Raw genomic sequence first — 24558 nt, 5'->3', positions numbered from 1 at the left:
CGTGTGACTTCCACTGATGGCTTGAGTAAAATTTTGGGGTGTTTATCTTTAAGAATGTGACTGCAGCTCCCTAACATGGAACTCTCCTGCGTGGTGCCCCAGGAGCAGCAGCTCCTGTGCAGCTGGCAAGTGTGGATGCCCACTTCCAACAATGCTGTTCAGAGAAGGAGCTTTCTGTGTGCAGTATGTGCACATCTGGCTTGTGTGTGTGTACACGGATCTGATATATGTGCATAAATACACGTACAAAGCAAAACCCCCATGTAAGTGCCATCACTAGAAATTGAATGCTCCACAGCCTGCGAGGATCCGGTGCTCTGATGAGACCAGGAGGTGGCCCAGCATATGATCCGTATGTCACTGCAGCAGGTGCTGTGTGCCCTGCAGCCAGGCTGTGCTGACTCCAGCCACCCGCTGGGGGAAGGAATTTTGCATTTGTCTGCTGTTGAATGAATGGCTGCAGAGCTCCTGCTGTACCACCTCAGTCCTCTGCTGCCCCGAGCTCCTTGGGGAGCCCTGCAGTGTTGGGCCCAGAAGCTGCAGTTTAAATGGGAGTGAAGGTCTCACTGCTGTTTACCAAACTTAAAGTGCTGCTTTGGCTCTGAAGGCCAGTGTAAATCAAAGGAGAAATATCTTTTTTTTTTTTTTTTTTTGCCATAAAATTTTAATTTCCTGCACTGGGCAGTTTTATATAACCTGTCATTTTAATATAACACTGTTTCCCAACAAAAGCGCCGTATCAAACCCTGTAAATCAAGCTTCCTTGCAGTGAGAATTGTAATGCAAACGAGTCGCTTTAGCTCTGTGGGACTCTGTTCTCCAAAATGAAATTCCAGAGGCTGGTCTAAGATTCATGGGACGGTGTTTAACGCCGTGGCTGTGGCTGGCTGCTGCTTGTGTTCAGTTGCACAAGCGTTGTCAACTGTGCAGAATGAAAGCAGCTCTTGCAATGTTCCGTTTTACGCTGGCTTCCAATTGCTGTGCAATTTCCTTTCCTGGATAAGGAAAACCACAGTGGTTCTTGTGAAACTTTAAGGCTGATCTCATCAGAAGAGAGACTGAACTTGCAGAGAACATTGGCTTTTCCAAATGCTTTTCATCAGGCAATGCAGAGCTTTCCTTTTCTGCTTTAGAGATATTAGACCGTACGATGTGAGATGCAACTCTGGATCTTGGTTACCATGTTGAGGGGTTCTTTTTATGAATCTGGGAGCATTTTGAGATCTGCTTGCATGTGGCTTACCCACAGAATAGATCCTCTCTAATGTGCAAGTCAAAGCCTGAGCTTCACTTTGGGAATGAATGGGAGCCCATGCAATGCTCTGCTCCTCCTGGAGTGCCAGCAGGGGGCTGCTGGGTGCAAGGGCTGTTTCACAAGCTTTTGTTCAGTCATAGAAATGAGGGAGTTTTGTCACTGAAGTGCAAAAATTCGGATTTCTGTAGGTGGAAAGGTTTTCAACTTTGTCATTTGTGGGAATGGAAACACTTCTGCTTTTTCGTGATGTAATGTGGGATAACAGTGGTTTGGGGAGCTGCTGGGTGTTTGCATGCATCCTTTGACTACTGAGTAAACAGAGTCTTTGTAACAGCGATGGAGACATGATGCTCTTTGGTTTTGTTCTGTTAGGTCCCTGTACGTGAGTGATCTATGAAATGGCAGAGAATGGAACAGATTGTGACCAGAGACGCATAGGAATGAGCAAAGAACAGCACAATGGGAGCTTCACAGGTAGGTAGGAAATGTCTTCATGTTCTCAGCTGGTCAGCTTGTGACCAGCACAGGATTTGAAAGGAATTTATGTTGGTATGCTTTATGCCCAGATAATGCAAAAGGAGACACCTGAATTACTACTGGAAACTTCAATCTGAAATCTGGAGAACTTCTGTAATGTAAAGCCCCAGAATGGTTTCATGCTATCTACTGCCATTCAGCTTCTCTCTTACAGACTTCTCCTTCCAGTGTTCTTACTCTGTAGCTCGTATGCATGTGATCCTCTAACAGTGGTAGGGGCTGCAAGCTAAAAGCTGAAGAGTTGGTATGGGTAATAAAATCTGTTATGCTCTGGGAGAAATCCAGTTTTCAGTCTCCCAGTTTCTAGCTTTTCTGTTGACAACTTCACTATAATGCATCATTTTCAATTGTACGTCGCTGGCAAAACAGCTTCATCTCCTGCCTTGTGCCTGTTGTTCTTAATGGTATGTCTGAAATCAGCTTGGATTGGTGTTTAGAATTTGTGAAAGGTAACCTGGGAACATTTAATGAAGACCTTTGTCACTGAATGCTCTGTGTGGTGTGGAGATGGTTATCATCTCAGTTGGTTTCCTGTCTGCCTTTGAATGTGCCAGTTCCATATTTAATTAAGTTTTGTAATCAAGTGATTTCTCAAGTTGTTCAGAGGCTTACACCACTGCAGTCTCTTACAACGTTTACTAAAATCATACAAAGTTGCAAAAAACCCAGGGCTGAAGCATTTTTATTAGACATATTAAGTGGAAAAAGTGGGGAACAAAACTTCTTCAGCTGAGGCTGAAAGAGAAGCGTGTGCTTGTGTGTATGGAGTCAACCAAAGCCTTCCTGGGGAGTGTGGGTGTCCAGTACTTGCTGCTGTGGGATTCCTGTAAGTTCATCTGAAGCAACAGGCACTTACAGCTGAGGAAAATCAGATGGGCACTGTGACTGAGGTGCAGTTGGTGTTATGGTGGTACTGAACTGCAACGTAACCAAATCACTGTGGTTAGCAGCAACGAAATGTATCGTGTCAGTTTAAGCGAGGGGCTGTGGTGTGTGAGCAAAGCTGGCTCACAGGATCGCAGGAGCACTTCCTTCTGGCAGGCTCCTTTTGGAGAAGCTGAACAGCCTGGCAAGGCTTAACATAACCCAGGAATTCTTACTGGGAGGGCAGATACTGTTATCCAGTTACACGGTGACTGGGTGTGTGGAGAGCACATGTAATTCAATCTGCTTCGATTGGAGCAGTCTGAGAATAACTTTGGAAGAGAACCAAACTTGAAAGTTCAGAGTGAAATGTGGGCTGTGCAGTGGGCAATAGAGATGCCTTTGACCTGGTGTGTAGCTGATCTGAAACTAATGGTGCATAATGCTAATACATTTAACAGACTTCTTGCACCCTGCGCCCATTCTGGAATGGTTGTCAGCTACATGGAGGGGAAAAAAAAAACACATTTCTTTACTGGAGGACACATGATTTCTCATGGCTTTGGAGCAAATGCTTTGTGATCAGTGAAGGTGATGAGTGGAGCTCGTGTTCGCTCCCTAACAAAACAAATAATTAACTGTGTAAATTTGGGTGGGGTGGAATCTGAACTGTCAGCCTGTGCTTTCATATTTCTGTTGCTTTTCATTTGCAGATTCTTCTTTGTTGAGTGAACGGAAGCGAAGGGACCGAGAAGAGAGGTTGAATATTGTCCTCTGGAGGCAACCACTTGTTACCTTGCAGTATTTTTTCCTGGAAACTCTAATAAACTTGAAGGAATGGACCATAAAGTAAAGATAATTTCTTTAACTTCTTCTAAGCATTCTGGGGAAACCCATGCTGTGATTCAGTAGCTCACTCTGACATCTCACTTTCCCCGATGATTCATAGCTTTAAAACTCTTTTTCCAGAAAACATTTATGTTTGTCCCTCAAAGGCAGCCACTGGCACATGCCACGCTTCCAGCTGCATACCCAGACCTTCTACCTCAGTGACAGAAGTGTACACGTGGTCAGGTCTCAATGGAAGATAATTGCAAACTTCCTTCCTGAGAGTTGAATGCTTCCATTTGAAAGAATGGGACAGTGTTTAGGGATCCTGAAGGCAAGAGATCTTGCAGTTAAGACTGCAGTGTTAAGCACTGATCTTTTAATGTGTGTGTTAGTATCACTTTATGATCTTTGAGTAATTTAGCTAGGGCAAGGTTCAGGATTACGTGGAATTTGTGTTGGTGTTTATTTCTGGTGCTGCAAAGAGGACTTTGCTTCTAAGCTGTGTGGTCCCTTTCATAGCAGGAAATTACTTATTAAAGCACTTCTAGCATCATTTACACCCTGGATGGAACGGGCTTTTATTCTAGTTGTAACTGCTAATTGCATGTTTCCAGCATCTTCTGCTAATGCTCCTTTGCAGAGAGCTGAGACTGGTGATAATGGGCTCTGTTCACAGACTGCTGGGCTGGGTTTGATGTGCTGACACATAAGTTCAGTTGATACAAACTTCTGTTTTCCATTTTCATCTTCTGCAATGAAAAACAGCAGATTTACTTAGGCTGAATCCCATTTTGCACTCCCCAAAATAATCTATTCCCCAAAGCCCAATTATTTTACATTCTTTCAGCTACCACTGGAAACTGTTTCTTTGAGCAGTGCTTTCCCACATCTTGCCTTAGCTGTTTCAAACAATCTCCAACCGTCACAGAAATAGAATTTGAGGTGTTATTTTAGGCTATTTCCCAGCTGTCTGGATATTGCATTTTATTACAGATAATACTTGCATCCTGAATTGCACAGCACATCTGTGTTATGTACCACTACACAACCACAGCTGTGTTGTGTAGCATGACCATATATTTGCAGAAAATAAGACTGTACCATGAGCTGTGAAGGTGACCTCAAATTGAATCTTAATGGTTTCCTGTGTTCCACTTGAGTAAATTGCTATTTAAATGGTGACAGTCACTTGAAAATCTAATTCTTGCAGTGATATGAACAGCTACTTTTTTCAGCTTGCTAAATGTTGAAACATTTCTGAATGTATTTCTTTATTACACCTCTTGTATTTCTACAGGTTTCTGTCTTCCATCTGAATTGATATCTTGCAGTTACAGTTTGCTATGTCTGTGCTTTTATAGCATTAGATGTCAGAAAATAAATGTATGTGGCCACACAATTAAGGAATTTGTATCAAGCAGGGTTGTTGCAACCTTGTAAAATTGGTCACATGCAAAAGCTGGCTGCCAAATTACATTGAAAAACACTTTTCCCCCTTTCCTGCAGTAGCTTGCTGATACTTCACAGTCAGTTAAAACATACATACTAAACTTTGAGCTGTCACAAAATAGATTCTCTTCAACAGATCAAGAGAACCAGAGTAGTGTGTGGATTTTTGCTGTGGCTTTGCCCACCAACAAGTGGACTGAAGTGAGCCCTGCTGCTACCCACTCCCATCCCCTCCCCAGGGCCAGTGCCTGCTTTGTTCTGTGCTTGATCAGGAATGCTGCCTTGGTTATGAAATGCTCTTGTTAAAGTTGAACATTTGATATTTAGGTTGTGTTTGCTTCCAGACAGCGACTTTGTTTTTCTTTATTTACAAACAAAACAGTGAAGTAGAGATTTTCCATAGGAACAAAGGCTCCCCAGGTATTTCTGGGGAGGTTTGTGTTTTTATAATAGCAGGCTTCTCACCTGCCATACTGACTGCATCCACACAATCCCACTCCACAAAATAAGTTACTTTTAAATGAATGCTAAGTTATGAAAGGCTCTAACTGCCGTTTGTCTTTTAAGATTGTGGCATCGGCGAAGTATCCTGGTGTCTTTTTTACTGATGCTTGCAGTGCTTACAGCTACGTATTATGTTGAAGGAAGACATCAACAGGTATGAGGTTCTCGAGTGACTAATGCTTGTACCTGTGCTAAACTAGCTGTGCTGGGGATTGAATGGGGTCTTTGTGAGATTCTAATGTGTCTTTCGAGCCCCTGTTTGCTGAAGGTTTTTTGTTCACGACTCCCCTTGTGTTGAGTGTGGGTGTGTTGTATTTGAAGGATGGGGGAGGATCAGCTGTATATGTCATCTATTCTGTTGTATACGTAGGTGTTCCATTTCTCAGCTATTCTTGACTGAGTAAGCACACCTCTGATGCTGCAGCACTCCTTAGTTGTGAACAAGTTTTCAACAGTGGTGTGAGCTCTGGAGAGAATGTTAATCTGAGTCATGATAGAACTTCATGGATTTCCAAGAAATGTTTCTTGCTATGGAAGGGGGGTCCTCACCAATCAGGGTAGGCATAGATGTTGACATAAAATGGCTCAGGTCTCTATCTCTGTTGTATCTTATTGTGCCTATTGTCTTAAAATGGCTGCTTTAAAAACTTAGTTGTTTGGGGTTACGTGATGATTAATGCTTTTGCATCACTTGAAGAAGTGCAGGCGCTTGCCCCAAGCATGAGGAGATGATGTCTATTCCTTTCCCTTCTCCGTTTCTCCTCGAGTTTCATATTTTCCCTGGAGGCAGCCCTTGTTAACCCAGCAGGACATTTCCTCGTGCAGCTGACTCATCTTAGTGCTGTTACTGTGAAAATCAGCAGGTTCCCAAACTCGGGGAACTTGTTTACTGTTATGCTGTGTTTCTAACTGGTGGACACACGGATCTGGAACAGGAGTCCTGGCCTTTTGGAACAGGTCTCATAGTGCAGTGAAATGATTTTTCAGCTCATAGCATCCTCACTCAATCCCATGCTTGAGCCTTAAGCAGTGGCCATTTCTTCTTCCTGATGCCCAAATGCCTCCTTCATTAAGAAATCCTGCTTTGGTGCCTTCATCAGCACGAAGAGCAGAGCTGGATGCTCATCACCACTAGATGGCTCTTACAAACTGGGGTTGAGTTGCACTGCCCTGAGTTTGCTGCTGGCCGTGGGCTGAGCATGGCAGCGCCTCCCCAGAGCTCTGCAGGAGGCTGCTGGGAGAAACCTGGCACCTGTGGGACTGGCAAGGCTTGTGCTGCCTGCAGTGTCCTCAATTCTTCATCCCTCTCCTTGAAAACTTGTTGATCATAAGGCCTATAGGCTTTTCTTGTCAAAGAGTGTTTTCTGTACAAGTCTCTGCTGTAATTGTAGTAAGCTGCAAATGGAGGAACCTGGTTCAGTTATTATAATGCAGAACATCACCTGTGTTAGCTTGTAGCTTTAACATTCTCCTCTGAGAGACATCACCTCAGTTGTTTCTGTTCTCTTTTGTGATTTCTCTTTCAGTATGTGCGGTACATGGAGAAGAAGTTCTTCTGGTGTGCCTACTGGGTGGGATTGGGCATCCTGTCCTCTGTCGGACTTGGAACAGGTCTTCACACCTTTCTGCTCTATTTGGTAAGCGTTTTTTATGCCCCATGTTTTATCTGAATCATGTATTTCAATTGTGTGGTTTTAAGATCTTGTGAATAAGGGATCTTTCATAAGTCCAAATGTCAAATACTTCTGAAGGAGAAGAAATACTCAGTGTAATACTGCAGTGCACTATGAGTACTCATGTTGCTCTGTGCTGCATAGCCCTGCTGTGTAGCTTGTATGCTGTTAACTCTCACTGTGAAACAGAGTCAAAATCAGCAGTGTTCTGTGCTGTCATTTACTGCTATAAATAAAACGTTTTGTAGTGCTCAGCTCAAATGTTTCCATTAACAATTTTTCGGCACGCTCTTCATAGCTTAAAATGATCACTTTTGTATCAGAGAGACCAAGAATAGGCAGCTGCTTGGAGGTTCAGTCTGTATTCATTTTGCTTTGATAATAATGGCAAGAAAAATGTCTTTCTACCAGGAGAAAATACTCTGTGTTGTTCTGAAAGTGTATCTGATGTTGTTTATCTCAGCTCAGCTAGGAAAGTTGGGGGAATGTCTGGCTGTGTTTTGCTTTTGGCCATTGGATTAGTTCCTTGTTTATGAAACCACTGTCCTGGATTTAAGAAAAGGATTCATGGCCACGAAATAATTAAAACCAGTTTATGCAACAAATGTCATCTTGTATTTGGGACAATTACAGATGTTTACTTTCAGAACTGCTTTAATCATTAACAATAACACAGAAAGCACTACAGGAAACAAAGAACTCGTGTTTTTCCATGGAGTGAAGCAGTGCCTATGAAATCCAGTGGCATCTGTATCAGCTGCGTTTGCAGCAGTGTCAGCCTGTCAGTGTGGCTTCTCTCCTAAAGGCTGAAAGTACAGGAGAAAGGAAAGTGCTGCTAAACAGGAACGAGTTAATGCACGCACACCTTATGGGTTAAGACTTCTAACCAAAGCTCCTCTTGGGAGCTGTTTGGAGAGTTTATAGTGCTGTCCCTAGTCTCAGTTTTTACACAGTTGTGTCAGAAATCTGGTCATTAACTGATGTTTTCCATTGTTTGCAAACTGCATCTGACACTGGGTTGTGTTTTGGTGTACATCGATAGGAAGCAGAGTAGGAAAGGCTCCCATTCTGTACCATTGGCTGCTCCCACACTGCTATCCTGTAAGGAAAGCACTTTTTATTCTCTTTTTCTGAAGGAAGGTGGAATGGACTGAGCTTTCTTTTACTCTGCTTTTGGAAATCGGGCTGTTTCCTTAGTTCTGAATTACTTCCATTCAGTGTCACAACATATCGCTCGAGTTTCATTGGAGCCCTGTGTTAGGCCACAACCTGCTCTGACATTTAAGTGTCCGTTGGCTTAATTAGCGATTAGCGAGGGTGTTAAGTTCAGAATAAACGCACTTCTGGAGCACACGTGGCTGCGTGCCACTAGATGGCAGTGGGAGTGTAGGAACACGGGCTGATTGCCCTGACTGCGCGTTGCCATTTTAAGTGCCAGATCTGTTACTGTTGTCGGTACAGCAGCAGCAATACACGTAAGTAAGGCACTCAGCAGTATTGTCCAGTCCTTGATAGCCACTGAGCTTGAGGCTACACCTTGTGTGAAAGGGAACAGGAACTTGAGGCAGTCGCTGTCACTTTCACGGGTAAATTATTTCAGACTCCTGGGTTTAACCCTCTGTGAACAAAGCAGTCAGGAGCTCCAGCTTTCAGGAGGAGTTTTAAAATAATTTACTGTTTTAATTGTCCAGCAGGCTCCTCTAAAAGTAGAAATGTAATAGCTGTGGCCAAGTCACTGTATTAACTTTCACATGAATACATATCTGCTTCCCATGTTCCATATACTTTAATTATGTTTCTTGACTATGGCAAACCTCATTCTTCCATTGATTCAAAGAAATTAAAAGTAAAAAACCCAAAACAAAACCAAACCCTCCTGTTTCAGTGCCGGGATTTGCAGGCAGCAGAGAACAGATTCTGTAAGTGTTTTAAAATTGCTCATAATTAATTGCTCATTTCAAATCTGTGTGTAGGGTGAGATTGTTGGGAATGCAATTACATGCCTGGAGAACAATGCTCTCAGGCCCACCCATGAGCTGCTGGGCTCTTGTTGGTGCTTGCAGCATTGTCTCTGCCACCGAGGGCTGAGGGGTAGGAATTGCTGGCATGTAGGCACCTGTTGGTGCAGTGTGCTGAGTTGCTTCAGCTGTGACACAGGTGCATCTCTTGTAAATATAGCCCTCCTGGTGCCTGCAGCTCATTCACAGCGCGCTGTCTGTGAGCACAGCCTGCTAACTGGGCACTTCACTGCTTGTGCAATACATGCAGTATGTGCGTGACTCTGATGTTTGCTCTCCTGGCCAGGTGAGCTTTTTTCCAGTGTTGAGAACTGTCATTTATCTGCATTCTTCAGAGCATCTACGCCAGCCACTCTGTTGTAGGAGAGATCCAGGGCTGAGGGTCAGGAAACAACGGGCTGGCTTAAAGCAGAGCCTGCAATCCTGAGCAGCCTCTGTCTGGGGGCACAGCACTGCCCCCAATGCTGTCAGCTCACATCTGCTTCTGATTTTGTTGGTCACCAGAACGCTCTTGCTGAATGATGTTGGTCTGAGAGGGAAAGGTGGGTTTTGGCAACAAAAAGCCTGCGATCAAACTGACGTTTCTGCAGTTCAAGGACTTGCTATATATAATTAGAGGATCCTCATGTTATCTGCTACGTTGGTTCCCAGCTCAGTGCTGTCTGCTTGGTCGTAGCCAGCAGTAAGTGTAAAATTCGACATAGCTTTTGAGAAAGGATCCTCCAGCTGCGGCTGGCACCGAGCGCAGGGCTGGCACAGAGCAGGTTTCAGCACAGCAGTGTGAAAGCTGTCTGCTCTTCCAAGAATCCTCTTTATTCTGACACATTCAAAACAAGTCTGCTGGCTTTTATTCCCAAAGCCCATTAAAGTCATTTCAGGATTCTTTAAAAACACTTTAAAAATAGTAATCACGATATGGTGCTGTAGGAAATAAAGCTATTAGGATTAATGACTCCAAGGGTTTAGCAGCATGCAGGGCTGTCGTTCTGGGGGCAGAGTTTAGACTTGATATGTCTGCTCTTATATTGATGGTATATTAAAAGACAAATGGCATGAATTGCTTAATTGCAGGGAGGTGACTTCTCGTGCTTGTGGAGTGAAGGAGCAGGCAGTGCTGGTGGGGCGCTGGGCTGGAGCTGCCCTCTGCCATCTTCATACTGCTGACTTGGTTTCAGTTCAGCTCTGGCAATGGATTGCAGATGATGTGATCGAGGGAAAGGAGATCAGCTTAGAATTCATGCCCATCAGAAAGCCTCGTGCGAGAGCCAGCTGATACAAGTCCCTTCTGTATATATGCTGTGTTACAATCTGTAGTGGTGGGGGATGAATGGGAGCGAATTCCTTACAGGTCAGAAGTGCGGCGCGAGTTCTGGCTGCCTGCAATTGTTTGTGTTTTTGTTTTTTTTAAATCCCCATCTCTGCTCTCTTGCTGATAGAGCCAAGTGGAGCAACTGCCGGAGAGCTCTGCTCGGTGGCCGGGCTGCAGAGCAACACAAACAGGAAATGTGAGGTACAATAGGAATGCTTTGTGCACGGAGGTCAGAAGAGAGCTGGGATTTTGTCAAATGTGTGGGTTTGTCACCTCATTCTTTCTCGGGCGTTTTGTAGCAGGGAGAAGGAGCGTGGCAATAATTTCAGGCCTTGAGAAAAGACTGAAAACTGCCTTTAAAGAGAAGCACGTTGCAAAGACAGTGCCTTCATTGACTGGGCTGACTTTGAGAGCCCTCCGGGGTTTATCTGGGCTGGAGGGTTCAACATCTTGCTTTTGTTCTGAATTGGTTCCAGGGCTTGGCTATGGCCAGAGGTCGCGTTTTGGCCTCTGGAGAGCACAGCAGCACACAGCCAGAGGGAGTCACGTTCTGGCCCAGTGCAAAATGAGCTGAGCTTAGAATGGGAGCACTGAGAATCAGACACGTCGTGCAGTCGTGAGCTTGTGAACTTTTCCCAAAAAAAGCCCCAAAGCACTGTTGGCGTGCATCATCACAGAACAAACACCCCCACGCCCCTCTTTCCTGCCAGGACTACTGGACGCTTTTTAAAATCGCATTTGTTTCAGTGATCCAGGCCCTCACAGCCAAACTTGTGAGGAGACCCGAGGTAAAATCACAGAAGTGGTTCTCAAAAGAAAAGCTTACACAGCAGGGCTCACTCCAGCATTGTGAAGCACGCGTTGTAATTTGGAAATCCACAGAATTTATTCTCCTTCTTTCCCCTGTTAATGAGTGACTTTAATACAGGAGTATTTTCTCAGTGATTTTCTGCTTCATAACAAAATTTGCTCTTTTTTTTTTTTGTAGGGGGAATCATTCAAAATGATCATGAATAACTGATAGGTGATGTGTTCTGTGTGTAAAGGAAAAAAGCCAGCAGGAGAACCTGAGCTGCCCAACCAGGTGGGGGGACACAAGCACGCTCCCCCTCTCAGCACTGAGTTATTGTTAAGTGTTCATATCCACTCCTTGCAGCTCTTCACATCAATTGGCAAGCCTAGGAAATAAAACCTGGTTCAGTCTAATATCTGTGATCAGGTTACTGCTATTGAATTAGGGCACTTAAGGGAAAATATGTGCAGAAGACAGAATTCAATTGTAAAGCAAGTTGAAATGGAGCCTGTTTGTGTAAGGCTGGTATGCAACGTATTCTTTCATTTGTTTCCTCCATGCCTTTAAACCTGCTTCCTCCAGCTGTCCTGCACTCTGCACAATGGAACATCCTGGAATACTTGAATCAACACAATTCACAAAATCACTTCTTTGCTTAACATCTCTTGTTGGGAACTGCTGCCTGCAGTTCACATGGGCTCTGTTCTGTTTGAAAATGCAGCCTCTGTGTTTGTGATGTGCTGATGAGTTGAGATGGGCACTGCTGCCAGATGAGCTGAGTAGTAACCTGGATGCCTTCCTTGCATTTAAAACATCTGAGATTAAATGTGGCAAGGGGAAAACGTTCATCTAGAGACTGAGTGCAGTGAGTGCACCCACTGTTGTTTTACGTGTCGAAATACTGATCGATACAGCCAGCAACTCTGTTTTATGTTCTTCTGGATTATGCTGTGGAGGTAACAAATATTGCAGCCCCATCTGGGAGGCTGCGACCCCACCTCCCCTCCAGCTGGTGCCTGAATGCAGGGAGAAGCTGCTCATCCTGCTGTGAGGGTGACAAAGCCTCAAAGGGAGCTGGGGGAAGGCTGGAAGCAGGAACCTCCCTCCTGCCCCACTGTGAGCTGCTGGGCCATCCAAGTCAGCACCCAAAGCAGGATGGCGGCCAGTGCCATACATGGCCTCCAGTGCTGCTGGAATCACTGCACGTCAGGAGCAGGGCAGTTTATCTCAAGCTGGAACTGTGGTAGTAAACTGCTAATGGGAAGCTCCTCCGGCTGTGTGGGGTTAGCTTCTTTACTTTGACTTTTCAGAAGCCTGCAAAATTTTCATGTCATGTTAATGTTTAAACCATACTTGAGCCTCTTGGGCAGCTGTGGGGTCTGAGCTTGCCTCAGGCTGCAGGGTCAGTGAGGCGGTCGGTGCACCGTTCTCTTCCTTTCAGTGGTTGATGGACTTTACCTTTCAGATGCTGACACTTGGTTTTCATGATCTGCTCTTGATTTCCTTGTGGCTGACCCTGGCTGCTGGGAGGTCACATCATGCTTTCTCCTCCTTTGCTCTTACACAGTCTCTATGCTGTTGGTTGTTTTTTCTTTCCAAATGAGCAGCCTGAACTTTGTGCTTTTCTCGTCCCCGCTTCCTTGAGCAGGCTGGAAATAATGATAACAGTGCAAGGCAATCTCTAATTGAAGGCATTAAAGCCAGTCATCGCTGCTAGTGTCAATTTGAGTAGATGCTGTGATTTATTCCTTAGTAATAATAAGTGGTTGACTAAGGAAGGGTGAGGAAAAAATGTTGACAGATTATTTTTGTCTTCTGTCAGCACCAGAGTATGAACTTGAATTCTTCCAGTTGTGCCTTTTCCTGACGTGGCTCCGTGTGACTGCTCCTATAGAAAGCAGCGTGGGCATAGCTTTACAAAGCGTCTGCTTTTCTTGCTACTCCTCAAAGTAGCAACATGGCCCCATTCTGCATTCCGTAGGACCACATGCCTGCTCCCTTGGTGGTTCATGTTCAGTCATATTCAGAGCTTGTGGCTCATCGTTTGGAATTTCCATCAGCTCTGCACCGTGGGGCAAAGCTTGACTGAAGTGGGAATGGAAACTTGCTAACAGACATGTGACTGTGAAGTTAATATGTTGCTTGAAATGCCATGATGGTGTGCTAGAGCCCTGGCTGCCTGATGGATACTTGTGTCACCAGAGGATGCTGTAGGTATGGGATCCTTCTTCATTCTGAGACCCTTTCTATGTCCTGTACTGCATACCAGACAGCACATCAAATCACGAGACGTTTTAATCTCGTCACACAGACAGACTGGATCAACATATTTACTGACCACCTCCAGACCCAGTTTTCCTCCTGTAATCACAGAGCAGCTTGTTTTGTGGGCAGCTGTTTGCTGCTCCTGGAGATAAAAAAAAAAAGTGCTATAAGATGGTGTTACTTTCTGGAGAGGTGTAGTGGCTTCAGAGACAAGTATGAGATGAGTCGCAGCCTGGGGCAGTGCTTGCAGGATGTTTCCCATGAGAAGCAAACTTTTGCTTTTCTAATTTATCTGAATCAAATATAAAATGACATGTTTCCCCCACTGTGGAAGGGCTGAGTCTTGAGGCCAGTGTGAAAAGCTCCATGTTCACGAAGGAAAACAGATTTTTAGTGCATTAAGTTCAGCAGTGAGTTCAGGGTAATATTTTTCTTGCTGCAGACGTATCACTTTTCTAATATTTCTAAATTAGAATCAGTCTAAAATTATGTCTTCTCCAAAGAGAAAAGGTTAAAATTAGATGCTGTTCTTGTGCTGCAGCACTCAAGCAGGATGGCTGTTGTGTGCAGGGACATGTGAGAGGAGTGCCTTTGAGATGCAGTTGTTTGCAGCTATGGGTTTGTTCGCAGTCTGGGTGCACAGAGTGATTAATAACATGAAAACGTGATTCACTCTTAATTGGAGATGCAGTCATTTCTCCTCCTGGTAAAGACTTCTCTGTTGTAAATAAGATGAACATCAGTGTGTTTTTAGAGGTCTTGCCTTGCAGAGGTGAATTTCCAAATGTGATTTATAGATTTTTTTATTTTTTTTAAAAAAGACTCTACTTTCTAGACGTTTCATAACACATTTGAAATAACTCGTTTCTAAGGATTAGCAGCATCTATTCTATCTGGGGTGACTTCAGTCACTAAACTTCCAAATTCTCTGAAGGCTGTGAGTTCAGGAGTTCAAGGTTGCCTTCTCTAAGAGTTGTGCAAATAGGGATTTCCAGCCGTTCCCCAGATTACTATTACTAAAGCATAGATTTATGTTGAGTTGCTCTTGGTGACCAGCTCTTGTCCTGTTTGATTTTAAATGGCACAGATATTTCTAACAAATGGCATTCCAGCCTGACCACAGGCTCCTGCTGGTCGTCAGCAGTGGCAAGCAAATGCTTCTAGCCCGAGTCAGCAGAACGTTTCTCAATTTCTCCTGCGTTGGCCCTTGTGAGTGCCTCCTGCAATGGGGAAAAAAAGCTTCATTGGAAGAGGGTGAGGAAAAGACAGTTGTGTTCAGGATCTTACATGCCTCGAATTTCTGTGACTGTTCCTGGTTTGGCAAGCAGCACGTCTACTGAGTCGGCTGGTTTTAGTGTTTGTTGTCTGGTATGAGGGTTTGAAGTAGTTTTATGGAGCTATTTTTAAAGGTGGAGTTGCAGAGGAGATGTCTTAGAGGTTTTCCTAAAGCATTGAAAGAGGTAAACCTCTGAGTATGTGCAGAGGGGGAGAAGGTGATGGGAAAGTATTGCTTGGAGAGGGTTAAAAACCAGCGTGAAATGAGTCCTTGTGACTCAAAGGGGCACAGATTGTGCATCTGAGTGTGGACTGCCTGGGATTCCCCAAAGGTGGCACCTGGAGTTGGCTCCCCGTCCTCTTAAAGCAGAGTTAAAACAGCCCCACAGAGCAAAATGGTGCCTGTTCTGCAACACACAGACCCTCCCTGCGGCCACAGCCCTGGTCAGCCAGCCATTGTTTTGGGAGGTGCTTGGTAACCGGGCTCTGTGGAAGTGCTGAGCTCTGTGTGAGCTCTCAAAGCAGCGCTTGAACAAAAGCAGATGTGGGGGTGATGCATGAGGCTGCCGAGCTGCGAGCTGCTGGCCCTTTGACTCGCGGGACAGCTGGGCTGCACTGCGAGGACACGGGATTGTTCTGCTCTCCTTTGGCTCTGCCTGATTTCAAAGACCCTGCACTTCATCGCTCTACGTGAACTGCTTATGCTTTATTTCTTATTCCAGTTAAAATGTGGCTTCAGTGGGTTCCGTAACTCCAACTTCTTTTCATTATAGAATTGTTCACATTGCAGCAGAAGAATGATGTTCAATTGGTGTAGTCTCCAGGTGGCTCGTTGGCTATTTACAGCAGCTTTGCAAATGCCTTTATTTTTTCCACAGGCTGCCACTAGTAAGATGTTTCCTTTTGCAGATGTCTGTTGGTTAAGCTCTTAACAGGAGGTGATGCTTTGGGACTGTTGGGCCATTCTGAGGGTGGTAACCCCATTGGAAGAAGCAGCTCATGGCAAGGAGCTCCCAGAGAAGGCGTTCTGTCTTTGCATCCTCTTGGGAGCACAGAGCTTTCTTTACACCACAGTGTGCAGTTTGAGAAGAAATGCTGGCAGCGCTCCGAGTGAAACCTTGCAAAGAGGATGGGGGAGCTTCATTACAGCACAGATGATATTTTACTACTGTAAAACTGAAAGTAACGGCCTGCCATCACAGCTGGCTGTAGCTGTACCGTAGCGTGGCTGACCTGCCAAATTTTGTGGAACCGAAAATCATACTTCTTGATTCACACACCATGTCGCCCTGCCTCGGCAGCAAGCTTGCGCTTAATCTCAAGGGAACGTAGGAAATGGTCATTTAAAATCAAGTGCGTGGGGATTTCCTCCGTGCAAATTTCATGTTCAAGAGACTTCTACTGCCAATTTCTGTAGGTGAAATCCGTGAGTTAAGGAAGACGGTTCAAGAGACCTTTCTCTGTCCCAGGTTGGCCGTCAGACTGGGGAGGGGAAGCAGGGGGTGCAACTAAATTCTGTGAGCTTTAGAAGATGGTGGAGAAAAGTTACCAGGTTTGCCATGAATGTACTTGGTGATTTGAGGAGAGCTTCAATCCGTCTTTGCCCCTGTCTTCCATGAGTAAAACAGAAATGCAGTGTTTGTTTAGGTCAGTAATTGCTGGGATGGGAGGGGAGGATCTTGCAGCTGTTACCAAAAAGGAGCCCATCGTCAATGTGACTTCTCATGGTGTCTCCAGTACATGCTGCAAGTCACTTGTTCATTCTTCCTTCCAAATCACTTCTTGTGTATCAAATTCTGGATCTCTTCTTTCTTATTTTACTTCAGTGAACTTCAGAATTCGTATCTCACTGCCATGAGCTAAGTTGCTGCGTGGATGTGGCTGTGTAGGTGCTCTTGTCTCTTCGTTGAGGCCTAAAATGCTGGCATGAGTGAACACAACTAAAATCTTCTTAAGTCTAGAAAGGCACTGAAGCTTCATCTTTAGTGCGAGGCTGCAGCATCTCACCCTCTCATGTGCAAATGAAGACTGTAAGATTCTCATACCTCAGGCTCCTGCTTTTCAAAGTGAGCTTTGGGAGCCTCAGAAGGGGAAATGGCAGCGTAGGGTTCTATCGTACTTTCTATTTCACTCATTATTTTGTAAGAAATCTGGCTTTGGGAGGTATCAGGTTATTGGTCTAATAGACCTCATTTAAAGGATTTCTCTTCTACAGCACCTAGTGCTGGGTTCAGAGTACAGAATGTAGCTGTAGGATTGCCTCTCGACTTCTTGTCTATTAAAACAACAGCAGTTCTTTAAGGCTGAAGCATTGAATTCTTCAGTCAACACTGATGCTCGTTTTTGGTGGTTTGCCCCAGAAATCGTTTAATGTAAGATGGAGAGCAGGAGAAATCCATCTCTGTGGCATTTAAATAACACCACAGTTTTGATTTATATTTCAGACCACTTTTAGCAAACAGCAGTGAGGTCACTTTCTGCTACATGCAGAAATACAGGCATGAATTAAAGCCACAGATCTTTGGAGAAAGATCTAAAAGTTGCAAAGCTCCAATGGAAGATGTAATAAGCTCTGTTTAAAAAAAAAAAACAAAAACTTAACATAGAATTTAAATGCTTTCATCCTCTGAAAACAAGAGTAGGGAGAACACCTGCTCCCATAAAGCTGCTGGCTGTAAATGCCTTAATGAGACCATTTAAAAGTTTTGAGAATGTTCCTGTTTTAAGCAGTAAAGATTCTTCCTTTGCCCTGACAGCAGTGCCGTGCTGTGCGATGCCATGGCAGAAACTGAAAGACTCCTTAATGTTTGCATTTGATGACCAGGGAGAATTTTTTGAAAAAGTATTAATAGCTTAGGTGGCCCTTCAGATGGTCTTAGAAAAAGTCTGTGTGTTATTTAGCATATTTAACATCATCAGTGGCCTAAGTGAGAAAGTGTTAGCCTACGTTCTTTGCATCACAGACAAATGGGGTAAATGCAGGTTTTTTCTTTTAATCTTTATTGCAACTCACATGAAATCCATTTGGAATTATGTTTTTCCAGGGTCCACACATAGCATCAGTTACTCTTGCTGCCTATGAATGTAACTCAGTTAATTTTCCTGAGCCTCCGTACCCGGATCAGATCATCTGCCCTGACGAGGAGCTGAGCGGCGGATCCATCTCCCTGTGGGCGATCATCTCAAAAGTCAGGCTGGAGGCCTGCATGTGGGTAAGGCTTGCTTTAATCTACACACCTGATTTCTCTGTTCAGCAACGCTCAGCAATTGCTTACTGCAGCCAAATGACGATGGCTTAACGCTGCTGCGTTTACGTCTGTGGTACAAAGTGCTGCTTTCCTGATCAGCCTTCTCTGCACTGGCCGTGTAGTACTGATCCCCTGTAGTATTAATCTTAAAGTTCTTGAAGGACTGACTTACGAACTGCAGTGTTACACTGCATGCAGTTAAGCATTAAGCTTCAAAAGAATTGGAATTTATATCTTCAGGCAAGCTGCAGATCCTCTTATAAAGGGATTCAGGCCCCGGTGCTGCAGCTGAGGTGTTTATTCTGGGTTCTGTCAGTGAATCAGATTAAATACAATGCTGTGTTACATGTTTTTGCATATTATTTCCTTTTCTCTGCCTGTTTCCATCAGGGCAAACTCTTCAAACAGGAAAAGCAGGTTGGCTTCTAAGTGAATCAGGAAATGCTGTCGTTGGAACTTCCTTTCTTTTTCTTTTATTCCCTCTGCAGTTTTTGTATAGTTTGCTTTTCGCACGACTTTGATCAGTCTGTTTCATTCTGGATAGGAGACTTTAAATCCCAGTTTACACAGATGGATCTGCTGAGAACTGTATGCCAATTCACTTTGTTTTTACTGCTGGATTCCTCTTCTGAGGGACCATTTAATTGTTAAATTAAATGTCAAATTCAAATGTGCAGAGAGGAAATCCTGAAAACAAATAGCATTTGCTGTCTGCCCAGTTGTACAAGAAGGCATCTTAAGGCAACTTTGGTCGCTACAGCTTTAGAACTGACGAGCAGCTCCACTGCCTACAGGAATGAGGCTATGGCATCATGGACTCAAGTCTTGTCAGATAAAGTAATGTACAGCTCACAGTGTTCATGTGGAGTAATTTACAAAATCCATTGTGATTTTAGTAATGGAAAAAGTGAACTTGAAGCACTTTTGAGAAGCAAAGTGCATCTTAATTTTCAGTCTTTCTAATGAGAGCACAGATTCCCCTGAATGCTTGATGTGTGGCTGGAGGTGCAAGTACTTATAAGACCATAAATATAAGCTTTTTTTTCTTTTTTTATTTTGCTGCTGCTCTGCCTCTGCTTGAGTTTGTTTAATGCAAGACAAAAATGGCATTTATAATCATGTTTCTAGGTTGCAAAATACAAACGCAACTAAGGGTAAACACGCGTTGCTTAATCTTCAGCATCTAGAATAACTGAACAATGATGAGAATTAGCTCAGAAATGAATTAATAGCACTGCAAGCATTGAAAGCTTGCGTCCTTCAGAGCAGAACAAGCAGTACCTCCAGTCCTTTGTGAGAGCAGCATTTCTTGGTCCAGGCTGTGGAAAGGAGAAAGGCGTTGGAGCAAACCATCCCCCTCCCCTCCTTCCCTTCTCGCCTTGGAGTTCCCTGACCACCACCTTGCTGCTGACCTCTGTCTCCACTCACTTTTCCCTCAGGAGCATCCCCATCTCTCAGTGGTGTCTAGTGTAATGTTATGCTTTCTTGGAATGTTTCATGAGTACATAAACATCGCTTGCTAATTTCCTGTAAGCCAGATCACGTTGGCGAGTGCTGCTGCTTCTTCCAGTGTGTTTCTTTTGTCCTAATTCCAGTTCATGTTTTATGGAAACTGTTGAAGAAACTCTGGGTTCTATCGTACCTAAAGCAGATCCCACTGATATGGAAAGTAACAGCAGCCTCCAGAAGACAAAGCAAGATGAGCTTTTACAATTCAGAACCTTACTAAAAATTCTTGATTTGGATTCATTTTCAGCTTGGAAGTGAAATGGGAAATAGTGTAATTCCTCATTGGATTTCATTGACTGAACTCTTTTGGTTTGTTTTTTTTTTTTTAGTGAAAGTGGGAACTTCTAATTGGATGTGAAATCTGAATGGATAGATGCAAAAGCAAAGGAGTGACTGGATGTGTGCAGATGTGCTCCTTGCACAGCACGTGGAGCTCTGAGAGGAAGAGGTGCAGCAGCGCTGCCAGCCTCTTTCCTTCAGCCTTGTAAAGTGAAACGCTGTCGAAAGGCTGCAGAGTGAGAGCTGCTGATCTCCCTGATTGTTTGGAAGGAGACAGGAGAGGGGTAGGAAGATAAGATTTCATGTAAAACGTTGAAAGCAGGACGGTCCCAGCGGGGCGCTCGGCAGAGCTCTGCCTGTAAGGCGGCCCAGGCTGAGCATCCTGCAAGGCCTGAGTGCAGGGATTGCTCTGCAGAAGGGATTGGGTTCAGATCGCAAAAACATCAGCATCTGTTCCAGCCAACCTAAACCAGGTACAGCTTTTTCCAGAGATTAAAATCATTACTGCTCCCCTGCACGTCAGTGATTCTCATTTCTGCTGATAATGAGTGTTGCTGGAATTAAATACCACCGTATCTAAGGAATTATTAGGTGAAATGGAAATGATGGTTTTAAAAATCACTATAAAAATTGGCTCTACCAGTCCTGGCCTGCAGAAAGACTCCCCAAAACAATCTGCTAGGTGTATGCCAGTTTTCACAGCCTGCTATCCCACAGGGACGAGGAATTCAATAATGCCCTACATTTTTAATGTGTTGCAGCTTTTTTTTTCTTCTTCTTTTTTTTTTTTTTTTTTTTTTTTTTTGTACAAGAAAGGAGGGGAAAGAATAAAAATCTTTAATTGCTGGGGATTAGCAGAACAGGCAGCCTGTATCCTGACTGGGACAAAATCAGTTCTAACAACTCTTCTAGTGGAGTCATTTCCCCATTTCCTTTTCTGAATATACTGTGTAAAAGAATTTTGCTCAGCACCTATTTGCTTTTCCAATTTGCAGCCAGCAGAACTTTTATTCGGTGTTACAGAGCTAATGTTACAGAAAGCAGTTAAATAGTTACTGGGTTGTATCCTTAATTGCTTGCTTTATTTTTTTCCTTAAACATTCTTAGGGAACCTATCTTGGGTAGCCCTGCAATCATATGATGTTGCTGCAACTCGGAGATGTTTTGTAATGTGCATGTGACTGATCCACTTTAATGAAAGTTCACGTCCAGTACACGCATGCAAACCTCTTCCTCAGCTAGCAGAACGAAGCCAAGGCGAATTGGCAGAGCCTGGAGGAGCAATGTGACTTTTTGCTCTTGCATCACCCTGAGAACATAACCTCAAGTGAATTTTTCTGAACCATCCTTGCTACTGTGTGCAGACTGATCTCCCCCCTGTGCCAGCAGCAGGCAGATTAATGAAGTTCAGCTTGTTGCACCCGTTTGAGCTTTTCTGCTGTGGAAAACGAGGCATGATGTGATGATGTGCTTGAAGTGAGACCTTAGCAGGTGGGGTAACTGCAGAGAATGGCGGGATGGAAAGCCACAACCTGTTGGTTTGGAGTACCCACAGCAGCTGGAATTCTCCCTCACATGCAGCTGCATATAGTAGTGGGAACAAAGGAAATTGAAAGGCTTTTACATAGCTTCAAAGGGATAGAAAACCATTTGTTACTCACTCCCGACCCTAAGAAAGAAAAGCCATCTGCGTGCAGCTCAGTTTTAGCACTTTTCCAGTGTGCTGCCCGACTATTGTGTGTTACCTGTCCTATATTTAAACTATTCTGAGTTTAATCCAAGTTCCTGTTTCATTAGCCTCTGTTTATCCATATGTTCAGTCTCGGTCGTCTCTCTTTTCTGCTCTTTTTCTTTGGTTAAGCTAAAGTTGTATTTACCCACAAGACTGAAATGAGTCATTTGATGTCTTGAGAAAACAAATGTAATTTTCCTGTGGTGAGAAAGGAACCTTGCTTTCATCTCTGGTTCTCTTGGCTTTCTTTATTCCATCTTAAGGAGAGAGAAATCTCCAGATCGAGCTTTGTTTCCTTGCTCATAGCTGTAGTAAAACTTGACCCTGTTTTCTAATAAACACTTGCACAAGGTCTCATGACTTTGTGAACCGTAAGTAAACTGCATGACGGCACAGGGGAGGAGCTCCCAGATCGCTGTGCAGGCTGTGCAGGAGCTGTCACATGCTGGCAAGTGTGCCTGGCTCCGTGCAGGAGGCGAGATGGCCGGGCTGGGCCAGAAAGTGGGATGGGGATGGGCTGCAGCACCCCAGAGCAGCACAATGCTGGCCCCAGGGCAGGCAGGGCTCACGGCAGTGACCTTGCAGTGTGGCTCTGCAATGAGAAAAGCTGCATTTCCCTAATATGGAAAAATGGGATCTCAAAGCTAGTGGCTTTTATTTAATGTCAGGAAAAAGCGGTCCTGGTGGATGAAAGCAAGCTCCTCAAAGCACAGCTCTGCAGTTATAACGCGGCACACATCTCTGGCTTCTAACCTTTTGAATTGTCTGTGCATATCGCGTTTCCCATTTGAGAGCAGAGAAATAAATCTGGATTATTCTCTTCCCAGGGTGCTGGCACAGCCATCGGAGAGCTGCCTCCGTATTTTATGGCGAGGGCAGCCCGGCTCTCTGGTGCTGAACCTGATGATGAAGAGTACCAGGAATTTGAGGAGATGCTGGAACATGCAGAGACTGCACAAGTAAGAACAGTGCAAAAGAAAGAATTAATAAAACACAGCATTACTAGATGGGAGTAAATAACCATTGCAGTGAAATGGGAATAGGCCCAAGATCAGTTGGTGCAAGTACACAAGGGACTTCCCAGGGGTGGAGGGAGATTCTCCGTCAGGTAGAGATACCTCTGGGGGTAGGAGATTGAGAATTGAGCTTGTTGAAGCACGTGTGGTAGTGCAGCCAAAGCATTTGCTACGAATGCTGCATTTATTTACAGTTCCAAAGGCAGCACAGTATAGGTAGAGAGAAAGCAAACAGGTTGGTGACAGAGGAGAGGCTGTAACAAACATGATTATGGAAAAGCTGCGTTTAAAACCTCCCTGGGCCAGGTGACTGTCAGTCAGCTTATCCCTCCCCACATGACCTTGGCTGCTGACAGCCTCATCAGTCAGAGGAAACATATTTTTCCTGATGTGAAAAATGCAGTGAAACTGCCCTGAATCCCTTTATGTTGTTGATCTTGTGATTTGTTCTCTTGAAAGATTAAATACCATTTGTGTGATAACATGGTTTGCAACTGATGCTGTACGTCAGTCAGATGTTACAGTTCTGCATTCAGGACAGGAGTTTGCATCTTCTTCAGAAGCCATCCATAGCCATTAACTGTTCTGCTAGGGAACTTTCTTGATATAAATAAATACTTCGCTTTTCCCCTCCTCAATAATGGATGAAGCTTTTGGAAATACTGAGTGCAATCTAGTAATGATAACAGTGAGCCCTGTGTTTTATGAGAGCCTTCCCCTGCTAAAAAGTTCCATAGGGTTTTCCTGCTATTTCATCAGTAAATTCTTCTGTTTCTTTGAAGATGTAGTGGAAGGGGGCAAAAAGAAAAACAAAACTGCTTTGGTCTTTGTTGTGCTGTCAGTCTTTGCTTGGCAAAGTAATCCCCAGCTGTATAAAACGCACGTCCCATTTAAAGAAACACCACCAGTCAAATGCATGACTTGAGAGCTGAGGTGCTATCTGTGCTTACTGAAACTCCCAGCAAATTACAGCACATAAAGCTCTGGGAGCAGCCAGAGCCGTTTGCAAAATGCACAGTGAGATTCTTGGGCAGAAAGTTTTTGCTAGAGAGCGTTTTGTCAGGACAGGCCAAAGCGTGGCTGGCTGCATGGACTGCTCTGAGCAGACGGGTGGCACTGTGTCACTCATTAAGGGAAATGGTGCTGTTATTTAACAGTATTTTTGATTTTATTTTCTTGACAGTTGAGTTGGGATTGAAACATGTTTTGTGGATGGATAGCCAGAAAGAAAAAAAATCTTTTTGAACTACACTTGTGGTTTGGTTTCTATAAAATTCTCTTAACATGAGGCTTTGACAGTGTGATTAAATTGTATTGCACTTATAAAACTGACAGTTGAGTTTTTTCCACTTAATAATATGACTTCCTTTTGGCTTTTGGCATCGATCGTGTTTTTGCTAGATGTCTGTGGGAGGCAGGCCTGCCTATTCCTATGACCTTGAGTAAATCCCAATCGTTAGCACAGCTTATCACTATTTGTTCTGTAATTGCAACTCCGTGACCAGTTATAAAGTCTATTTTTAAATCGCTCAGTAACAGTCTTTATTACCTACATCAGCTTGTGCCATTCTGCAGGTTTAGGTCTTATGGCCATGAAAGCAGGGAATGTGACAAGTGTGTCACTCCATGGAGGCTGCACGGCTGTTTGACGTCAAGTGACAGAAGCCTTCTCTCAGCAGAAAGGTCTCGCTTCAGCCTGCCGTATTGAAGGGCGTGAAATCGGGTGCGTTGGGTTTGGAAGAATAGCCTCCCCCTCTACTTCTGCTGAGTAGAGAATGCCTACGAGGCACAGCCAAACAGCTTGACGTTCTGCCTGCGTGTGTTTTGTTTAGAGCTGCTTGCTGCTGTTTCTCAAAAAACAATGGTAATTTTGAGAACCAGATGAGGATCTTCTATGGTGAGAATAGGCCATGAATTGAACATCCAGCCTGACTGATCTTTGAGGGGGGAATGTTCCTGCTAGTTTGGCAGCTTAAAAAACAACCACCAAAAAAAAGGGAA

General features: G+C 44.2%; 1 protein-coding gene across 9 annotated transcripts in view; it reads left to right on the top strand.

The window, feature by feature from the left end:
* VMP1 (vacuole membrane protein 1) overlaps positions 1 to 24558 on the top strand; it is a 56614-nt gene that overhangs the window by 4758 nt on the left and 27298 nt on the right. For 5 of the 9 annotated variants that reach the window (XM_052688697.1, XM_052688694.1, XM_052688695.1 and 2 more), the window contains 6 exons: positions 1628 to 1729; positions 3370 to 3505; positions 5504 to 5594; positions 6967 to 7077; positions 17818 to 17985; positions 22369 to 22500. In XM_052688697.1, coding sequence (XP_052544657.1) covers positions 1654 to 1729; positions 3370 to 3505; positions 5504 to 5594; positions 6967 to 7077; positions 17818 to 17985; positions 22369 to 22500 — 714 coding nt within the window. In that variant the 5' untranslated portion in view covers positions 1628 to 1653. Of the gene's footprint in view, positions 1 to 1627; positions 1730 to 3117; positions 3248 to 3369; positions 3506 to 5503; positions 5595 to 6966; positions 7078 to 17817; positions 17986 to 22368; positions 22501 to 24558 lie in introns of all 9 variants that reach the window. The other 4 variants (XM_052688693.1, XM_052688690.1, XM_052688691.1 and 1 more) reach the window with 1 other exon arrangement.

This window comes from Tympanuchus pallidicinctus, unplaced genomic scaffold (genome assembly GCF_026119805.1).
Source record: "Tympanuchus pallidicinctus isolate F22 unplaced genomic scaffold, pur_lepc_1.0 scaffold24, whole genome shotgun sequence".
Lineage (NCBI taxonomy): Eukaryota > Metazoa > Chordata > Aves > Galliformes > Phasianidae > Tympanuchus > Tympanuchus pallidicinctus.
This window is presented reverse-complemented; position numbering and strand designations above follow the sequence as displayed.